Raw genomic sequence first — 21,471 nt, forward strand, 5'->3', positions numbered from 1 at the left:
TTCTCAATTTAAAAAGAAGAAGAAAATCTAAACATAGTAGAGTACTTTCAGCTCAACTCTATTTGAGGATCAAGATTTGGTACTTCCAAAAGTCCTGAGATCTGATTCCTCAGGAAACTGGGGTTCTGCGTGACAAAGAACTGCAAGTACAGCAAACCGTTTTCTAGTCCAGATTCAGCAGAATAACTTGTGAGGAAAAAACAGCAGAATGAAGAATTGGAATTTTAAAGCAGAGGTTAAAATTTCATTCTTCTGCATAAGCCGATTAAGTAAGCATTATGGAAGGCCATAGTATTGTCACTGACCATTTAAGGTGTTCCTTTCGCCCAGGTAGTGTTGTCCTCCAAACACCCCAGGGTTGGGCCAGCTCTGGCGTTTCCCATGCTGCCACACCTTAAATAGACCTTTCTGTGACTCCATCTTATTTTCTCTAGAAATAAAATGCCTTACCCCCCCAAGGAATGAATTGATTTGGGTTAAAATAAAAGTGCTGAATATGAAGAAAGCATCAATATTCCCAAGAGCAAGTGCCTGCCTCTGGGAACCAGTCTGGATTTTGCTTCATTTGTCAAACTTGGTGAACAGACATCCAAAATCCATTTCAGTAAACTAGTCTTCATTAAAAAAATGACTGTCCTTTTCTCTCCAAGTTCCTACATCTCTGCATGTAGCGTTGTCACTCAGTCATCATTTCTCAATGATTTCTCTTACTGCTTAGTGAATCCTGGAGTGATATATATCATTCCTGTGCCCAATCAGGCTACTTTCCCCCTCCAGAGACATCATCTTGGCAGATGCCAACGTCATGTGAGCAGGCGGGTAGAGGTGCTTTCCTGCCCCTTAAAGATTGTCCAGGGCTGATGAAGAGGTCAAGTCACTCAGCCAGGTCCACAGTTCCCCGTAGTCCCCTATTTGAGAGTTTAACTCAAATTTTGGGAGACTGAATTTGAGAGGAGCCTAGGAGTATTTGGATGGGATGTTGCAGCTCTAATGAATCCATCTTTCTTCATAGTCATCATTGTAACTAAAACTGTAAGGGAGATGTGTTCCTTATGGCCCTTGATTCTGTTGTTGTCTAAAATCGTGCAGCTGAAATGGTTTAGACTGAGTCAGAAATTAAAGTGTGGGCAAGGAAACTTCCATGCTTTGGCTTTGGAGAGTTTCTAATGACTTCATCAGAGCCAATTTATAAACATTAACAGTTTTCTTTGAAAATGGGGGACTTTCTCAGGAAAAGATTTTTACCTAGCTTTAACCAGCTGCCTGTGTCTCAGCAGAGAATGGTAGACAGGTGGGCAAAGAGCTTCTGGAGTCTTCCTCAGGGCTACAGAGAAGTTTGCAGATGCTGCAGGCATCCCTTGGAGGTGTCAGAGCCCTGAGCCATACCTGTCCAGTTAATAAACCTTCTGATCAGCTTTGGTGATCATGAAGAACATGTCCCAAGTCTTTTATACACACAGCAATCTTCTCTTCATGAATCTCCTTCCATTATTGACCTTGACAAGAAACGGCCGTTTCCCACAGCCTTAGCACCTAGGCTTTTTGAGGAAAATATATATATGTGGTGTACTAGTGACATTTCTGAAAATACAGATCCTCATCTTGATACAGAAGTTCTGTGTTGTCTCAAAAACCTTAATAAATGATAGGAAAATGGAGTAAAAAGCTCAATGGGTAATCCTTCTGAGGAAGGTGAACTTTTGACTCAATTAATGTTTGTTTCAAGCTATTACAAAGCCAAATCCTAGCCTTAGATGCTCATACATGAATAGCACAGAAGTCATGTCCAGCCTCATTGAAGGCTGGGCGAGTCCCTTCAATCTCAGGGGGCTGATTTGGCCATTTTATGAGAAAAGTCCAGAATGAGCCAGACCAACAGTATTCTTTCATCCTCTGCTTTTATGCCTAACAATGAACAAGCCTCTTAAATCTTCTGACTTCTGTTGTCCCTCCATCCTAACTCAGAAGAGGTCCAAAATATCACCTTCCTTTCATTTACACTTTGAAATTTATGGATAAAAGGGACAGAAATAGGCTATCTTGTTAGCACTACATTGCTTTAGGGTCAGAGTTTACCATCCAAAAGAAATTGGAATAATCTTTTCTTCTCGTGACAAAGCTAGTTTTATGGATATCCTGTTTGAATAGGCAGGAAGGGCTGAAATCATTCTTGCACAGAAATTTTGATCTTTTATTCTTTCCCAACACAAACATACAATTTTATGGCTATCTTCTTTGTATTTTATAAAAACCACATTAAAATGCTTCAAAGAACTAAAATTTCTTAGAATTGATAAAACAGAAGTAGCCAATGATAGCTCTCACATAAAGTTATAGAAAGTGATGGAATATTCATTCACATGCCAGATTAAGGAGGATTTATTCACTTCAGTGCCAAAGAGCAAATTCCTATGCTACTTTAGGAAAACTTGAGTGAGTTGAGAGGGGAAATGAATAGACAGAAATAAGTAAAGGGACAAATAAGATTTTAGAATAGAACAGATCAAGAATTACTGAGAAAGAAATAAAAGGCATCTAAATTGCAAAGGAAGAAGTTAAACTGTCCTTGTTTGCAGATGACATGATCTTATATATTGAAAACCCTAAGTACTCCACCTAAAAACTGTTAGAACTAATAAACAAATACATTGAAGTTGTAGAATACAAAATCAGCATACAAAAATTAGTAGGTTTTCCGTACACTAACAATGAATTATCTGAGAAAGAAATCAAGGAAACAATCTCACTTACAATATCTACCAAAAAATATTTAGGAACAAATTTAACCAAGAAAATAAAAGATCTCTACACTGGAAACTATAAAACATTGATGAAAGAAATAAAATTAAGTGATAAAATTCAACAAGAAAAATTCTGAGAAATAAAATTCAATGAAAGAAATTGAAAGAAATAAATGGAAAGATATCCTGTGTTCAAGAATTGGGAGAGTTAGTGTTGTTAAAATGCCCATACTACCCAAAGTGATCTACAGATTCAGTAAAATCCCTTTCAAAATACCAATGACATTCTTCACAGAAATAGAAACAACAATCTTGAAATTCATATGGAACCACAAAAGACCCCAAATAACCAAAGCAATCTTGAGCAAATAGAACAAAGCTGGAGGCATCACACTATCTGACTTCAAAATAAACTGCAAAGCTAGAGTTACCAAAACAGCATGGTACTGGCATAAAAACAGACACATAAAACCAATGGAACAGAATAGAGAGCCTGAAAATAAATTCTTACTTTTACAGCCGACTGATTTTTGACAAATGTGTCAAGAACACACAATGGGAAAGGGACGGTCTCTTTCTCAATAAATGGTGTTGGGAAAACTGAATATTCACATGCAGAAGAATGAAATTAGATCCTTACCTCATGCCATGTATTAAAATCAACCCAAAAAGGATGAAAGACATAAATGTCAGACGCAACTCAAAACTGTGAAACCGCTGGAAGAGAGCATGGGAGAAAAAGCTCCATGAGATTGGTATGGGTGATGATTTTTTGGATATGACCCCAAAAGCACATGCAACAAAAGCAAAAATAAACAAATGGGATTACATCAAACTGAAACACTTCTATACAGCAAAGGAAACAATCAAGAGGGTGAACAAACAACTTAGATAATGGGAGAAAATATTTGCAGACTGTACATGTGATTAGGAGTTAATACCCAAAATGTATTATATAAGGATCTCAAACAGCTCAATAGCCAGAACACAAAGAACCTGATTAGGAAATGGACAAAGGACCTGAATAGCCATTTTTCTAAAGAAGTCATACAAATGATTAGCAGGTATATGAAAAAATGCTCAGTATCACTAATTATCAGGGAAATGCAAACTCAAATCACAATGAGATATCACTTCACACTTGCTAGAATGCCTATTTTATATATAAAAAAAGCTAAGTATTGGAGAAGATGTGGAGAAAAAGGAATGCTTGTACACTGTTGGTGGGAATGTAAATTGGTGTAACCATTATGGAAAATGGTATGGAGTGTCCTCAGAGATTCAAAAATAAAACTACCACATTATCCAGCAATCTCACTACTGGATATATGTCCAATGGAAATGAAATCAGTATTTCAAAGAGATATCTGCACTCTCTATTGCAACATTATTCAAAATAGCTAAGATACAGAATCAACCTAAGTGTCCAAGAATGGATGAATGGATAAAGAAAAGGCAGTATATATACACAATGGAATACTATTCAGCCATAAAAATGAAGGAAATCGTGTTTTTTGCTGCATCCTGAATGAATATGGAGGACATTATGTTACATGAAATAAGCCAGGCACAGAATGACAAGTATTGCAAGATTTCACTCATATATGGAATCTAAAAAAAAAATTGATCTCCCAGAAGTAGAGAATAGAATGGTAGTTACCAGAGGCTGAGGCAATTGGGGAGATGTTGGTCAATGGGTACAAAATTTCAGTTAGGTAAGAGGAATAAGCTCAAGTGATCTATCATACAACATAGTGACTATAGTTAATAGTAACATATTTTTGAAAAATGCTAAGAGAACAGATGTTAAGTGTTCTCACCACAAAAATGATAATTATGTGAGTTATGCATATGTTCATTAGCTAGATTTAGTCATTCTGTAATACAGTGCATATATATTAAAGTCATTAAATATGAAATGTTCAATGTTGAATCAAAAGTTTATTATATCTCAAAGAAGAAGCAGTACAACTAATCAAAGTATGTACTGAAACTATTGACAGAGTTTTGCCATCTTAACAGTAGCTTGTTTATGCCAGTAGTGAAGAAGCCTGGAGAGTGAGTGGCAATGACATCATGAAAGGCATTTTCTACAGCATGTTGAGAATTGAATATTTTTCCTTGCAAGAAGTAGTCCAAAGCCTAAAAGAAGTGGTAGTCAGTTGGTACAAGGTCAGGTGAATATGGTGGATGACAGAGAGTTTCCAAGTCCAGACTCTGTAGTTTGACCAGCATTATTTTTTGCAACATGTAGTCTTGCAAGAGGATTGGCCTGTCTCTGTTAACCAATCTCAGCTGCTTAATTGCAAGCATCCTCATCATTTTGTCCAGTTGGTTGCAGTAGATATCTGCTGTAATGGATTGACCAGGTTTCATGAAGCTGTAGTGGATAATGTCAATGCTGGACTACCAAACAGACACCATTAGCTTTTTTAGATGAATATTCAGTTTTGGACAGTGTTTCAGCACTTCATCTTTATCAAATCATTATGCTGAACTCTTGCAATTGTCAAAAAGAATCCATTTTTCATCACTCGTAACTATATGGTGTAGAAATGGTTCACCTTTATGTTGTGACAGCAAAGAAAGGCAAGCTTCGAGACAGTTTCTCTTTTGATGCTCATTTAATTCATGTGGTACACATCTATCCAGCTTCTTTACCTTGCTGATTTGTTTCAAATGGTCCAATATTGTTGGAATAGTAACATCAAACCTTGCTGCTAATTCATGTATAGGTTGAGATGGATTCGCTTCCACGACAGCTTTCAGCTCATCATTATCCACCTTGGTCTCAGATCACCCACATGGCTCATTTTCAAGATTAAAATCACCAGAATGGAACTTCTCAAACCATCGACATACTGTGCATTCATCAGCTACATTCTTCCTCAACACTTTCGTTGATATTTTGAGTTGTCTGTGCTGTATTGGTTCCACGATGGAACTCATATTCAAAAATAACACAAATTTTTGACTTATCCATGGTTTCACAAAAATTGCTCTAAAAAAAAATTGAAAGATAATCACAAGCCAAACTGTGTATTTGAAAGCCTGAGGATGTACCTTCACAGTAATAAAAAAAAAGTGTGAAAGTGAAATGTCACAGATATCAACTGTCAAACTTAGTACTTAAGGAAGTTGAGCATTCCATGCTCAATAACCTAATACTTCAAAAGATTATGTTGTACACAGTGGATACGTGCAATGTTATCTGTCAATTTAAAAAATAGAATAAATAAAACAACAAGGAAAAAGGAATTATTGAGGCTATGAAGGAGGAGTTAGACAGCAGGTATTTGAGGGAAGAAAGACATTAAAAATTGCCCTGCCCTTAGAAAGAAATGCCATTTGCATTGTATAGTCCCTAAGCTTTCAGACACATTAGACATGGAAAAAACTTGGGGAAATGTGACACTTATTTATTTTCAATTTTGAGAACTCTCTTCAAATCATACCTGTTAATTCAAAATGAATTTTTAATTTTATACAGGTTGCTATTGGAACAATTCTCCAGTATTTATTTCTCAAAATGCAAAATGAAAACAGTTACCTCTGACGTTACACTACCTCTGTTATTTGAGTTTGAGGACCTCTTCTGATGAGCCATGTGTGCTTACACTTCTTCAGAGTTGCTGGAGGAAAGTGTTTGTTATTTAAGAGTGAATCAACATTTTGCCAAATATTAACATCAACAGTCACGGAAACTTGTTTTAGCAAATGCAATAGGAAGAAAGCTGAATGAATGGGAGTCAGTGCAGCTCAGTGTGTCACCCACCCGCTGCCTAGCAGTCTTGGAGGAGTCATCGAATCGGGTCAGGCTACTTTTTTCCTATCTGTAAAGCAAGAGAGTTGGCCTTGCTCTCTAGTTCTCAGATGCTGGTTAGAGCCGCATGGCTCAGAGTTTTCACTGGTCTGAGGATATACAGGGGGTAAAAGGAGGAAGACAGACAATGTGGTGTGTTTTTCATAAAGTTAAACCTATGCAGTTTTATAAAATGATGAAATTTTATCTTTCCTGCATTTTTGGCGTCCTTGTCATCCATATGATGACAGCAGCAGAGGCAGACAACCTTCCGTAAGTTCCTCCTCCCCCACCTACCCCCACTGTATTTTGGAAATTTTACTGGTTTTAGAAATCTAAAACTTACATAACCTCTATGCTACATGATCTCCAAGGCCCCTTGCAGCTTCGAATTTTAACTGTTTCGTGATTCAGAATAGCTACGTCAGAAGTGTGCTTTTTTCCCCTTAAGCTTTATGCACTGTTTTTTTCCCCCCCACATATTATGTTTTTTCACATGCTTGTCTGTGTCTAGTAAAGTCAGCAGGACGAGCCTGGTCTGGAAAGGCACATGCATCCCGTGGGGTGAGGCAGGAGAGGGAGGAGTCTGTCTGCCCTGGGCGTGGCTCTCTGGAGGGCCTGGCAGTGGCACCAGGAAGCGGTCAGGGAGCACTGGTGCGGGGCCCCCACTGCGAGGAAATGGGGTGTCCACGTAAGCAGCAAGAACAGGTGATGCTTAGAAGTTCATGGGCGAGCAGCGACGAGACATGTGTGTCAGGAGGAAATGGGGCCCTGGCCACTGAGGGGGACGACAGGAGCAATGCCAGATGCCCCCTATTCAAGGGGCGGCAGTATAGACCCCTTACCAAGAGAGGTCGCGGTCCAGGAGAACAGGTTAGATGTCTGCCGTCCACACGAAGTCGTTAGTGAGACCTGGGAACTGGGCTGGAGCCTAACATCTGAGCAGGGGCTCGAGGCCAGGGGCAGACTGCCTGGAAGTGTGAGTGGTGCTGAGTCTTCTGCCTTAGGCCGTGACTGATGAGGGGGGGACAAGTTTGAGCCCTAAGTAACAAGTCACTCTAGAGTTTGTGGGAGCAAAGGCACAAAAATACCAGAAATCCCTGGAACCAGGCAGAGCCAGATATTCAGTCTCTTTGCCTTTTGGCTTCATTGTTTGTTGGAAATTCTCATAGTACAATATAGTAGAGGGGCAGGAAATGTGGGCTGGTCAGTGAGCCGTTCGCTGGAAAACCCAGGGAGTAGGTTGATGTGCAGTTTTCAGTTACAAGGTCAGTTCACCAGCGCTCTGAGAATGCGTGCGCGTGCGTACACGTAGACGTATATGTCGGCTAAATGACCCAAGTCCACTCAATTATTCTTCAGTTTCAGCCATGAATCCATTTTTATGCATTTTTATCGTGGTCATCTTAAAGCAAGGCTCTCTCTATAACAAGAGATAAAAGGGAAAGGAGAAATGCCGTGCACTGTTACACGGGGCAACAGTGACGCGAGATCACCACAGAATCTGAAGAGAAAAGCGAAATAAAGCTTCCTGATACCACTGGAGGGAAATCATTGGGGAAACCCACAACGTGGGTAATGAAAAGAAGGAAAGAAGTCTTTTTACATCACAGAAGTAGTCTAGCGGTTTTCAATATGGTGTCTTCCGTGTTATTCGCCATATTTTTAAAAAGCTTGAGTCTGTCAGTCTTTCCCCTTTCCTCTCACTCTGCTCCTCCCCACGTCTCCAGTCCTCAGTCCCCAGTGTCAACCAGTCAGACGTTCTGCTGGTTTATTAACCTATAGACAGGGTAAAAGTCAATTGAAGTCCTACTTCAGGATAAGGATACCGTGGGATGAAACTGGGAAGATTTTGACTCAAATGTGTTGGTGCCCTTTGCTCTCACTGTGCCAGCGTGAACTGCCTCCCTCCAGCCCTTTGAGGCCTGCACTCGGAAGAGGCCCCTAGATCTAAGAGCTAGACCTGTCCAGTGAGGGCTGCTCTCCAGCACAGTGCTCAGGAAGGGAGGGACCTGGGACCACACCAGACGGGTGGTCCTTCCCCAGGACATCACAGGGTGAGTGCTGTGGGAGGGTCCAGACCAGGATGGGAAGCAGGAGGGCTTTGCTGAGGGACGTATCTGAGTGTGGTACAGAGTTAGAGATTGTACATCCCGGGCAAACGTAACATTAGAACGGAGCCAGTGATCAGAATGCAGCGAGCAGAGAGGAGGTCAGGGTGCTTGTGGGCTGAAGATCAGTTGTGCTTGGCCCAGAGCACGAGATGCAGATAAGTTTGAATAGTCATTTACTGCACCGGAATCATGGCCTTAATGTTACAGAACCGTGTTAGTTGTAAAAGATGAATGTTTATATCTGTTAACCTCTAAATGGTGGGCAGCAAATGTTTTGAAAACCAGGATTTGAGAGTAAAATTTAGATTCAGATGACACTGAATAAGATAATACACATGGAAAATATTATAGGCTATACCAGGTAATTGCAAGTCATTAATTCAATCTACCCTGTAGTTGTGGAGACTGGGCAAGTCAAAATCAAAGGAAATCAAGACAGCATATGTGCAGGCCTCTCCTTTGCTCTCTCCTTTCTTCCTCTTCCTTTGGTTCTACCAACCTCTTCATTTCTTTTCCAACCTCAGGTGCTCAAAAGTGAACAGTTCAAAATGGAACTCCAAAGTGAACACCCTAGTGTAGCAGATTAGTGTTTTGAAACAGCATATTGAAGGGGACTGAAAGTGTGCCTCTGTGGGTGGAAGAGAGTGACTCAAATGTGGACGCCACACACCCAGTGTCCTACACAATGGGCTGTGATTTTGCCTGGAGGATGTGAGTGTTGCCATTTCAGCCTCTCTTCCAGAAAGATCCCTCGTTGTTGTGGGTAAATTTCTTTCTTTCTTCTTGTCGTGGATTTGGCACAGAGGAATATTTCTCAAAGTATGACTTCTTATGCACATTTTAGTAATGTTAACAAATCCTCCTTACTCTTTTGGTAACCTTTATCTTGCTCTTTTGAGGGTTGGGACCACCATTGTTTATGTCTGTGTTTCCTCATGGTACCCAGCGCACTAGACATTGGTTTGAAATAGTATTGCAGGGGGTTAAAGAACGATGGACACATAACAAAGGCATATGCCTATGCAGTCAGGTCTGTGCCAACTCAGGGGATTAGAGGAGAGGATGGCAACAAATAGTGGGTTGCCCGTTATGCCTCTGCTTTCAGCGTGAAGATGCTGGACTCTAGAACATAGTGGTTTGTGGAAGAAGTGATAGAGCTCAGGTCCTGAAGATGAGTAGCGTGCTGTAGGAGGGTAGAGAAGGTGGTTTCTAATTTTTTAGAAGTAGCTTCAGAATTACTTGGTTTTGGCAAAAAGCCTTTCAGGCCTACATGGAAAAGTTTTGAGACTGCTCAAACCACAGGGGAGGGAAGGAAGCCAGGCCTGGAGTCAAGGCACCTGCAAGGGACGACAGCCAGCCCTGAATATGGACAGTGCTCCTGGTGATGCGTACTTCTGAGTTTTATTACCTTCAGGCCCAGCATGGATTGACTGATTTTTAAGTTTGCCTTTGTTTCTGTGTAAATTTCTGATACCTTCAACTGCAGTGGTTTAACAACATACATGGAGCAGCCCCTGTTAAGGCTAGATGCTTAGGGTGCAGAAATGAATCAAATGTTACTCTATCCTTAAACAATCTGCCTGAACTTTATTTCTTAATAGGGTTAAATATAAAAGCTTCCTGATTGTGTGTTAATTCACCAAGAGATTATACTTTGTATTATTTTCACTTTCACAAAGATACATATTACAGAGTAAAAAGAGATTTGAAATGGGTCCTGCGGTCCCCAACCCCTGGGCTGCAGCCCAGTACCGGTCCGTGGGAGCTCTGCACCACCTCCTCCCCACCCACGACACCTACCCACCTCAGTCTCTGGAAAATTGTCCTCCATGAAACTGGTCCCTGGTGCCAAAAAGGTTGGGGACCACTGGTGTAAGGGAAGATTTGCTTAACTGCTCGTTCGGGTCCCAGGTGTATGAATGAACGCTGACATAAATACATGGCTACAATATTTCACATACTACCAGTGTATCTTGTTATATTTTATGCATCATTTGTTCTATAAAAATGATGTGTGAATCAACTCTTCTTGAAGCAAATAATATTTACAAGTAAGTTTACTCTTTAAAAAAAACTTACAATTGTCCTATAAATTAGATATTTTAGGTCAATCTGGACTTTGATAGACTGAGTTTGCTTGAGGCATATTTGCAGATCTAATCTTATATTTTATTACCGTGTAGCTAATAGAGTAGTGCACGAAAAACATACATGAACACATATTTTGAACACAAAAACAGGACATTTGGGAGCACTGATGCCTTGAACTTCACCTTTAGTTCAAAGAACATGTTCACATATGTTATTTCATTTATTCCACACAACAACCCTTTGATGTAGATGTGGCAGGTAATATTAAGTCCTTGTAATACAAACAATGAAGATTCCATGAGCAACTGTCCTGTGGCCACAGAGAAAAGCAGAGAAGACTTCAGCTATTTTGACCTAGTTCCAGACTCTCTATTCTCCAGTGAATTCCCTTTTTCTCACCATGAACCTGTAAACATAAAATCTACACTAGAACACTTGTGTTCCACTGCACTCAACAGCATCCTAGGGTCCTTAGTAAATGGCTATATTCGCAGTAATCTGCTGTAGAGACATCAGTTTCTACCCGTAATACATACAAACTTTACACATTTCCTGCCTCATACTCTGTTTAGCAGAAAATAGTGACCTAACAGTACAATTATTATAACATAATAATTTAATGTTATCATGTATTGTTTTGTGTGTGTCAGGCATTGTGCACGGCATACAATTGTTATTCCCTTTCACAAAATAAGGAAATTAAGAATTAGGGAAAGTAATAATTTGTCCAACATCAAACAACAGCAAGTATCAGGACTGATATGCAAACCAGCAGCTTTTCTGATGCCAGAGCCCTGCATTATTGGCCACTAGATGTTTCATAAATTTTGGAGATGGGAGGTGAGCTATGAGGTTGAGAGGAAGCATCTCATCTTTAAAGAGGTTAAAGAGAATTAGATAGTTTCTCAGAAGGTGAAAGCAATGGCGCTTTTCTCCCAGTTGTGCCATGGACATGCTGGAAAAGAACAGAAGTTTATCTCATGGAATGAATCTCTTTATACCTACCCTGAGATCATAACACCTAGCTTGGGGGCTAGGGAAATACACAAAATGCTTTGGGGAATTCTTTTCTTGGAATCTGAATAAACTCTCACTTCCAAATACATTCGTTCTTCTGGAAAATTTCTCTATCCATCTAATGTTCTTTGAGATGAAGAAAGAACTGGAGGGAGAAATGGCAACAGTAATGAATCTTGGATCACAGAAGCTGACAGCTTCCTGGTGAAATCTTATCTGTGGAGTCACCCATTGACTTGCTGGTAGTTCCTGAGTTGCGGCATCAAATACCTTTTCTAAGCTCAGTATTCCAGAGATTTATCGTTTCACCATTTCAAGGCAACATCGGTGGGACTAGAATAAGATCTTACCATCAGATAATTTGCCAGGTGAGGATTCAACAGATTAGAATGAAGTTAATAGGTTTCACTTAAACTCTCTAAAATTGGGAATTCTGGCTGAGCATGGTGGCTTGTGCCTGTAATCCCAGCACTTTGGGAGGCCCAAGTGGGAAGGTTGCTTGAGGTCAGGAACTTAAGAGCAGCCTGGGGAACACAGCAAGACCCCTGTCTCTACACTATGCAAAATATTTACTGTAGTCCCAGCTACTGGGGAGACTGAGGCAGGAGGATCACTTGAATCCAATAGTTCCAGGCTGCAGTGAGCTATGATTACACCACTGCACTCCAGCCTGGACTACAAGAGCAATAGCCCCTTCTCTAAAAAAATAATAATTAAAATTGAGAATTCTTTAAAGGAATAAAATGGTTAGATTGTGTCTGTCTTGTATTATTAATGTTATTCATAGATACTTTCAGTGGGTTGTTTGGCTTGTGGACCAATTGAAAGGTAGAATTTCAGTACTCTTTGTACTGAAGTTATAAACAAGATATTCTTTGTTGCATATAATTAAACAGAATGGGCAGCTATAGCAAACATCATAAAATGCTTAGGCCAGAAGTAGAAAGTAGACATCTTTTCAGGTTGCTATAGATGTGAATGGCAAGTGTTGTTCTTTTATCACTTAAAAGCTTCTGGGCAAGTTTCAGGAATGTAACACTTGTACTATTACACAATGATTAGCCGCTAACAAAGTTCTCCAAACAACAGATTTAAAACATTTGTTATTCTAATGTGAAAGGACAAACATTGTTGGTTTGCATTTCCTGTTAAATTCTCTTTGAAGCAGTTAGTTATTTAAGCACACTGCACGCTGAGCAGCTTGTCTATAAAATCAGGATGCAAGTGGGAGATCCCATCAGCCTGTGAATGAGCGATGAGGTCTGCGTGTGAGGAATTCGCTCCCTACTTGGAGGCAGCAGTGATGTTTCTCACACGTGCCTTGAAAACGCATCTTGGTACTGAGCTAAACCATGCATTTGGGAGCCCTGAGTTTGGCTTTAGGTTTTCCAGGTTATGATTTTGTGAAGCGTCAGTGGTTTGCATTGGTTCCTCCGTGCCCCGTGTGGGGGTGTCTGGTCAGCAGCCCGGCGTCTCCTTTACCATACTAACCAGGGCAGGCAGGACTCTGCTTTCATCTCCCTGGAGCCTGTAGTTTCACATTTGCTTGATTTCCCACTTGGCAAAAACGAGGCCTTGTCCTGCCCCTAGCCATGGGGGGAGAGCGCATTTCTCTCCCCTGCTGCTGAGATCTGCATTGGAGCAGATGTTGAAACTTTATGAAGTTTCATAAAAGAGAAACGTCTTGATCCCTGTGATACGTGTGTCAGATTTTTAAGAATGTGATACTCTCTAAGAAATTTGCAAACCTAAGTAGAGATTATTTTATATGACTTAACATTGCTTTAAACCGTATGTCAATACAAGGACTTTTGGAGAAAAATGTTCATGTTACTTGATACAGATGCCCGTGCTGATTGAAAAGGAATGTGTTCTCCTTCATTTTGGTTAGAACAGGGATCTACAAACTATGTATGCCCATGAGCCAAATCTAGCCTACTACCTGTTTTTATGAATAAATTTTATTGGCACACAGCCACGCTCATGCATTTACGTGGTGTGGATGGCTGCTTTCCTGGTACACATTCCGAGTTGAGTAGTAATGACAAAGACTTCATGGCCTGAGAAGCCTGAGATATTTACTGTCTGGCCCTTTACAGAAATAGCTTGCTGACCCATAGATTATAACGTAGTGTTAGGGCAATGAGTCTTCAGATCTGACTGTATTACTAGCTTTTGGGGCTGTGGGAAAGTTATTTAACTCCTCTAAGCTTTAGTTTCCTCATTTATGAAATGGAGGACACTTTGGATTATAATTTTAAATTAGATAATATATTAAAAGCCAGTACTGTCCTTGCCCCAGGCCCTACAAATATTGTGGAGAGACCCATATAAAGCACTGAGAACCGTGCGTGGCACATAGCAAGTGCTCAGTAAACAGACAAACATATAAAATAGTGAATTTTTTTTTGTTTTTAGCTTAATTATTCTTGTCTTCTGTCACTTTGTGGCCACCGCTCTGGAGCTGTTGGAATCCCAGTGTTTTCCTACCCACTGTTCTGCCAGATGGCAGCTCTGTGTCCTACAAGGAGCCAGTAAATGACTACTGAGATTTCATGAATGGAGTAGTTGGGAAGAGAGTCGGTGACGCTGTGCCATAAGGGGTGAGGAACTCAGGAATCAGCCAGTCAAGTCCAAACCCCTGCGGCAGGACGGCATGTGGAATGTAGGCTCTGGAATCTGAAATTCCTGGGTTTCTCTTTGCTCTGCTATTGACTGAATGTATAACCTAATTCAGCAAGTCCGTTTACCTTTCTCTTCATGGGTTAAACATTAGTAATGGCAACCATAGTGTTGTGAGGATGGACTGCGATCAAATATAGAAAGTGCCACAGAAGATGGGCTGCATAAATGTTAGCTCTTGGCAGTGTTGCTGTGTGGGGGTAGCAGTGGGAAGAGAGCTGGCGTTGGAGGTGTGGGTATCTGCGTGGTATGTTCCCCCTGCGTTTCAGGTCTTTACTCAAATGTCAGTGAAGACTTCCCTGACCACCCATATTGAAATCTCAACCTTCTCCCCTTCTTGATTTTTCTCCATGTAACATATCCCTGTGTACAGGCCCTATGTTTTGTTTACTTGTTTAGTAGCTATTTTTCCCCACTCATGTGAGTTCCACAAGGATGAGGATTATTGTCTGCTTTGCTCACTGATATGTTCTTGATGTCTATACAAGTTTTAGGTACATAGTAGATGTTTGTTAAATATCTGGTCAATGAAAGAATGGAGCCCAGAGGGCCTTCCTATGGCCCTAGAAGGTCCCTGCTCAGTTTGAGTTGGGATCAGCTAGGGCTAGGAATAGGTAGCAAAATAGCCTCATGAACTTGAGCAGCTATTGTGGTTAGACACAGTAATGACATTAGCAAGAGCAGTTGTGCAGTGTTAAAGATTTGGCTGGACACATGCCTGTAATCCCAGCACTTTGGGAGGCTGAGGTGGTAGGATCGCTTGAGCTCAGGAGTTTGAGACCAGCCTGTGCAACATAGCAAGACCTTGTCTCTATAAAAAAAATTTAAAAGTTAGCTGGGTGTGGTGGTGCGTGCTTATAGTCCCAGCTACTCGGGAGGCTGAGTCAGGAGGCTGCTTGAGCCCAGGAGTGTGGCTTGAGTCCAGGAGTTTGAGGATGTAGTGAGCTATGATGATGCCACTGCACTCTAGCCTGGGCAACAGAGTGAGACCCTGTCTCAAAAAACAAACAAACAAAAAAACGTTTGTAGAAAAGCTTTGTACCTGTAAGGTTGAACAGGGAAGTTGTAGAAATGGGAAGCGATTTTGTGTTTTGTGTTTTTTTTTTTTTTTTTTTGCAGTAGGGACTGTGTTCTGGCATGGGCAAGGCTTCTGCAATGTAGCTAAGGCAATCAGATCCAGTGCTCATGGTGGGGACATGGAGCACATGGGCCTGTTTAGCTCAAATCATCTTCCCCAGTGGTAAGAAGGGTGGTGACTCTCTTTGGCCAAATAGCGAACCCTAAACTGTTAGGGAGCTGGACCAACCAACTTACGGGACTCGAAGTGAGGAGTAAATGCTCCAACTTGGTTCCCAGGGGCTCCAAGTCACAAACCTCAAATGTTTCTCTCTTGTTTTTCTGTTCTTGATACATGAGCACAGACATTTAGAAAGGAAAACAGAAGGTGAAGAGATTTTTCTTTTTTTTTCAAAAGAGATGTGTTTAGGAATGAGAATAGTTAGTTGTTTCCTTTTACAAGACCAACCTGATTCGCTAGATTGGAATTCTTGGAGGGCAAGGCCTGTGTTCTATTCCAAATTGTATTTTTAGCGCATAGAATATTGCCAGCCACATAAGACAAAGAATGAATAAAAACTGAGCAAGTCTATGGGTTATGTTTATTTTTGGTTGCTAATAATATTAGTTTCTGGCTAATGTAGGATTTCCTTATACAAGCTTGCTTCATTTTTAAGATATTCTGTAATAATCTGTAGTTATCCTCTTTGGAAAGAAGCAGATATTGACTCCAATGCACACAGCAATAATGGATACAAACTAAAAGTTTATGTTCTACTGAGTCCAGTTGGCAGGCAGGGGGCATCTGTGGGTGCACAGATGATGTAAGGGACCATGTTGCACCAAGACAAAGGCTGTTAGAGACATAATACCAATGTGCAATGTCCCACTTACGTGCCATGTGAACTCCTTGTGCTTGCCGGTAAAACCGTGCTGGAGCCAGCGAGATAATCATATCAGTACTGGTTGTCTATGATGAGCTCCACGCTATGAAACTCAGGAGTTGGCCTGTGGGTGTGGGTAGATTTTCCAAAGCAGAAGGGCTTTGGCTGGCCCAGAAACAGAGATCAGTGCCCCGTGGTGAGCAGCATGCCTCCCGGGACCTGATAGGGAGCTCTCAGAGGTTGTCCTCTCCAAAGCTGTGATGTGACTTGCTGCAGCAGAGACTCCAAATTTGGACACATGGTGTCCATGGGGTTATACAATGACAAGTGACATGAGGGAGCTTAGGTCAGGGGATCCCTTCAGGACCCAAGAACATGCATGTGGGACTTCTCAGGATGCCTGAGCTGCTGAAATCCAGGACACTTTGAGCCTTCAAGATAAACCTATTCTCCACACTATTGCCAGAGAACTAGCACACGTGGTAGTGCAACGAACGCTTCAGAGAACAGACAAGTTAATTATGTCTAAAACAGGGAAGTCCATATTTGTTTCTCTAGCACAGGACAAGATTTATTTGAAAGTTACGGCCAGGTACAGTGGCTCACACCTGTAATCCTAGCATTTTGGGAGGCCGAGATGGGGCAATTGCTTGAGTTCAGCAGTTGGAGACCAGACTGAGCCAGAGCAAGACCCTGTTTCTACAACAAAATAGAAAAATTAGCGGGGCATAGTGGGACACACCTGTAGGCCCAGCTACTTGGGAGGCTGAGGCAGGCAGGAGGATTGCTTGAGCCCAAGAGTTTGAGGTTGCTATGAGCTATGATGACACCATTGCACTCTAGCCCAGGTGACAGAGTGAGACCCTGTCTCAAAAAATTAAGAAAAAGGAAAGTTAGTTATATAGGATGTGATGCTCGGGGAGAATTCATTGCACTCCCGAAGTAACTCTGTTCTTCCCACCCTGTTTTCCAGCATGGGCTACTGCATCCTTTTTGTGCACGGATTGAGCAAGCTCTGCACTTGGCTAAATCGATGTGGAGCCACCACCCTGATTGTGTCCACTGTGCTGCTGCTGTTGCTTTTCTCTTGGAAAACTGTGAAACAGAATGAAATTTGGCTGTCAAGAGAGTCCCTATTCAGGTACGATTAGACAAATGAAAGTAAATCTCTTCCCATTTATTTGTTTGCTTATGTTTTGTTTCCAAACCAATGAGGTAACATGGGTCTGGCAGTATTTATTAATCCAGAAAATTATCTTTAGTAAAATTTTAAGTGGAAGATATAATTTTATTTTGGGTTTTGACTTTAGATTTTTAAAATGATATTATATAAAATTTAATGTCTCTCCTAGAGACAAACATTAAAAAAAAATTTAATGTGAGCCCACCGTAAGGGAATTTATGAAAATAATCCTCCGGGGAAGGTTTTTGGGTCTGTGAATTCAGATGCAAACAGTGTTAATGATGAGCTGGGTTGTAAACTGAGCTATAAACAAGATGAAACCTAAGCCTAATTTCTGTTGTTCAGCCAGGTGAGCGGGAAAGGTGACACACAGCAAGAAGGAAGAGACATGCAGTGCGTTTCTTTTTAATATTCCAGCATGTTAAGTTGTGATCTGTGATCTAGTTGCTTTATTTTGAACATTAACTTCGAACAAGGAAATGAAAGACTTTTTAAGTCTCCTGGTAGGTTTTTCTGTGGCGTAGAAGCTACCTCTGAATATAACATCAATTTATGACCCCAAATTTGTCATTAAGTACACACATTCTTTGGGGCTGCCGCTCATGATGCTGTGTTTCTGGAGCTCAGTCTGTCTCACTAATGTCATTGTCCTGGGGACATTTCCATGGGCTTTCTTGGCACTGCCACACCTGATACCGCCACAGTATTTACCCCATCTCCCAGGGATCTCTGCCTCTTCCAGGTTCTGTCCTCAAAACCCAATCGGCCAATTCAGTCAACATGGCTTTGACTTGGTTCCCTGCTCAGCTGGTACCCAACACTTACTCTTTGGGGGCAAACAGCTGAAACAGAGTGGAATCACTTCAGAAAAAGGGAAAGCGTTGGAAGAGTGTAAGAAGGCATACAGAATTGAAGGGAGATGAAGAACCTGCGTACAACAGACAGGAAATAGGTATCTGGAGAGTCTGTCTTGAGCACCTTCTCGGGAACAAATGGATGAACATACACCACGTTTTTTGTTTCTTCACATCAAAATCCTAGGAAGATAAAGTCCTATGGCTGAGCTTGAGCTTAGGTCATGGGTCTGCCCCTCACTCCTACCAGGGCACTGAGATGCCTGGTCTGGCCAGGAAGCCTCTGGCCTCCATGGAGGGAGGTAAGGCAGGCGGAGCACCTGGGGATTCCACGTAGACAGGCAAGAGGGAACTTCCCAGCAGGAAATCCAAGTACTGTAAGAAGGAAGAACGCACTCTGGGCTGCCAAAAATAAATGAATGCGTGAATGAATGAACAAATCAATAAGACGAACGTTCCCTGCACTCTTCTACTATTTCATATTATTTTTTAAATATAAAGTTTAGATTTATGTTCAAAAAGATTTTACAAGTCTGTTAACCTTAAACATATAGGTGAATTATTTATTCGTCTCTTCCGTCAGATGAACCTTACTTCATCAATCTCTCTCGGAAAAATATAACTAAAAAATCTTCTTCACACATATATATCTCCTGTATTACTCAGCTTAGCTCTGAAATTCTCTCTTATAGATACTTTAACACAGCTGCTAGTGGTGGTACAGTGTTGTGCAGCTGCACATGGGTGTAATTTAGAAATCTGCTTGACGTTTGCTAGCTCCCTAGTTCAGCTCCAAGATCCAAATCTTATAAACAGAAAAAAAGGTGAACTGGGCTGCTAGAAAAGCCCGCTGAATGCATCCTATAGATCTGTGCCAAGCAAGCGAAGTACAGCCTCCAGCAAGGTCTTGTGGAAAGGCAGCCTTGACATGGATTAAATAACCAAATCTTCCTAGCATCTCAGACTCTGGAACTTAGAGTCCACATGTCTGTCTCTCTTTGCACTGGTTGTTATTCATACAGAACTTATTCAAGCTTGTGAATAGATGTTAATGAAATATGTTGACCCATTTTGATGGCTGTGGAGGACGTCACCGGTTTTATAGTGGGTTTCTCAAGTTGTATTTCTAATTGGGTAGATGTATCTTTATGCTGAGCCAAAAGCAGAGCAACCCGGAGATCAGAACTCTCTGGTTCATCTAAAAAAAGCCTGCTTATTCTTTCCCTTTAGAATATGCTGCTGTTGTTGTTCTTTGCATATAAATAGTCTTCTTTGTTCATTTTTCCTGTTGTTCTTTTCTTTTTGTGTGTGTGAGACAGGGTCTTGCTCTGTCACCCAGGCTGCAGTGCAGTGGCACGTGACCAAAGCTCACTATAGCCTCCATTTCGCAGGCTCAAGCGATCCTCCCACCTCAGCCCCCCAAGTAGCTGAGATTATAGGCATGTGCCACTGTGCCCAGCTAATTTTTTTATATTTTGTAGACTATAGAGATGGGGTCTTGCTGTGTTGCCCAAGCTGGTCTCGAACTCCTTGTCTCAAGTGATCCTCCCACCTTAGCCTCCCAAAGCGGTGGGATTACAGGCATGAGTCACCGTGCCCAGCCTCTGTCATTCCACTTCTAAAGCTTCTTCCAATTCTTTCTATTCCCAAGTCAGCTTTAACTTATTTTTCTGGATAACATCTTTGTTTTTTTTTTTGTATATCTCCGTTTTATTTTTGATGTTGTCATGTCCACATTGTTGGTCAAGTTGAAAACGGTTTCTTCCAGTTCTTTCAGGAAATCATTATATTCTCTTAGACTAGAAAAGTCTTCTTCCCTCTTACTGTAGATCTTTAGCACTTTTTTCCGAATCTCAACCTCCTTGTCAACAGTGGGGTCTGCAAAGAGTCGTACCCTAAGGTTGCTCTTTCTAAGTGGAGTGTTACACTCAGGATAGTTTCCAGTTCCTCTCATAAACAGTAAAGCCACACAACTTTCAGACAGAGTGTGTCCACACACATGCACCATCAGCTTCAAGGAGAGGTTCCAATATTTGGTGGTCGAATGCGGGGGACAGCCTTGATCATCCATGGTGCCTTCTCTCCTGCCAACATTCCACGACACCTGCTTCAGCCACAGCTACCCTCAGACTGGACTCCACTATTTTAAAATAATGTATCTGATTTTACTACTCGGCAATTTAACTTTTAAAAATAGAAAACAAAAAACATCAGATTGTCATGCATGCCCTATTATTTTGTTTGTTTATTATTATTATATCATTGTCATTGTTGTCAGGATGATTATTTCAATGCGTACTGAAGGGGGAACTGTTGCAGTGTAAAGTTCTTTGTGTGGATTTTTTTATGAACTGTTTGCCACACACATCTGCAAAATTGCTCTTAAGCATCACACTCTGCTCAGTCTCTGTCCTACCCTTCTCCATTAAACTCAGTTCTCACAGACCACAGTGGGCTCGTCCCCTCCACTGCCTCATGCTAAGGTCACTCTGTGAACACAGGGGTGTTAAAGTTCAGTAATATCACTTCCTCCTAGTCTCTGTTGGTTTAAATTTTTTTTCCTTTCACTTTCAACAGTCAGTGTTTTTATGAGAAACTTTAAAACAATTCTGTCCTATGTTAAACCCTTTGCCTGAATTAAGGTATTAAAAGTATTTTCTAATAGTGTTTACTGCTTCATCAGAGCAACTTCTAGGGATAGATTTTGGCAGACAGCAGTTTATGCAGTTTATTTCAAAGATAACAAGTTAGTGCTCAGACCCTCTATAGCTGATGCCAGCAATTTAAAAAAAAGTGGGGCGGGGGGTGGGCATGGGGTTCATTGACCTTACATCCAAAAGCTTCTGTATTTTTAGATGAAAGTGTGTAATAAGTGAACAGTTGAGTTGATTTCTAAAACACAACCATTCCACATATATGATTAACAAGACTTTGTGCCTGGAGAGGCGTTTGGTGGTCAAATGGAACTTTATGTAATGTACAAATCAAAGCTATTGATTTTTTTTTTTAAGAAATCTTTTCCTATTGTCATTTGTTTTTGTTCTGAG

General features: G+C 41.0%; 1 protein-coding gene and 1 pseudogene across 2 annotated transcripts in view; one reads left to right on the top strand and one right to left on the bottom strand.

Annotated features, from left to right (window-relative positions):
* Positions 1–21,471, top strand: part of LOC123639885 (protein O-mannosyl-transferase TMTC1) — a 255,121-nt gene that overhangs the window by 167,096 nt on the left and 66,554 nt on the right. For both annotated transcript variants that reach the window (XM_045554096.1, XM_045554097.1), the window contains exon 10: positions 17,361–17,528. In XM_045554096.1, coding sequence (XP_045410052.1) covers positions 17,361–17,528 — 168 coding nt within the window. The remainder of the gene's footprint in view (positions 1–17,360; positions 17,529–21,471) is intronic.
* Positions 19,211–20,495, bottom strand: LOC123640243 (annotated as a pseudogene).

The sequence above is a fragment of the Lemur catta genome, chromosome 6 (genome assembly GCF_020740605.2).
Source record: "Lemur catta isolate mLemCat1 chromosome 6, mLemCat1.pri, whole genome shotgun sequence".
NCBI lineage: Eukaryota > Metazoa > Chordata > Mammalia > Primates > Lemuridae > Lemur > Lemur catta.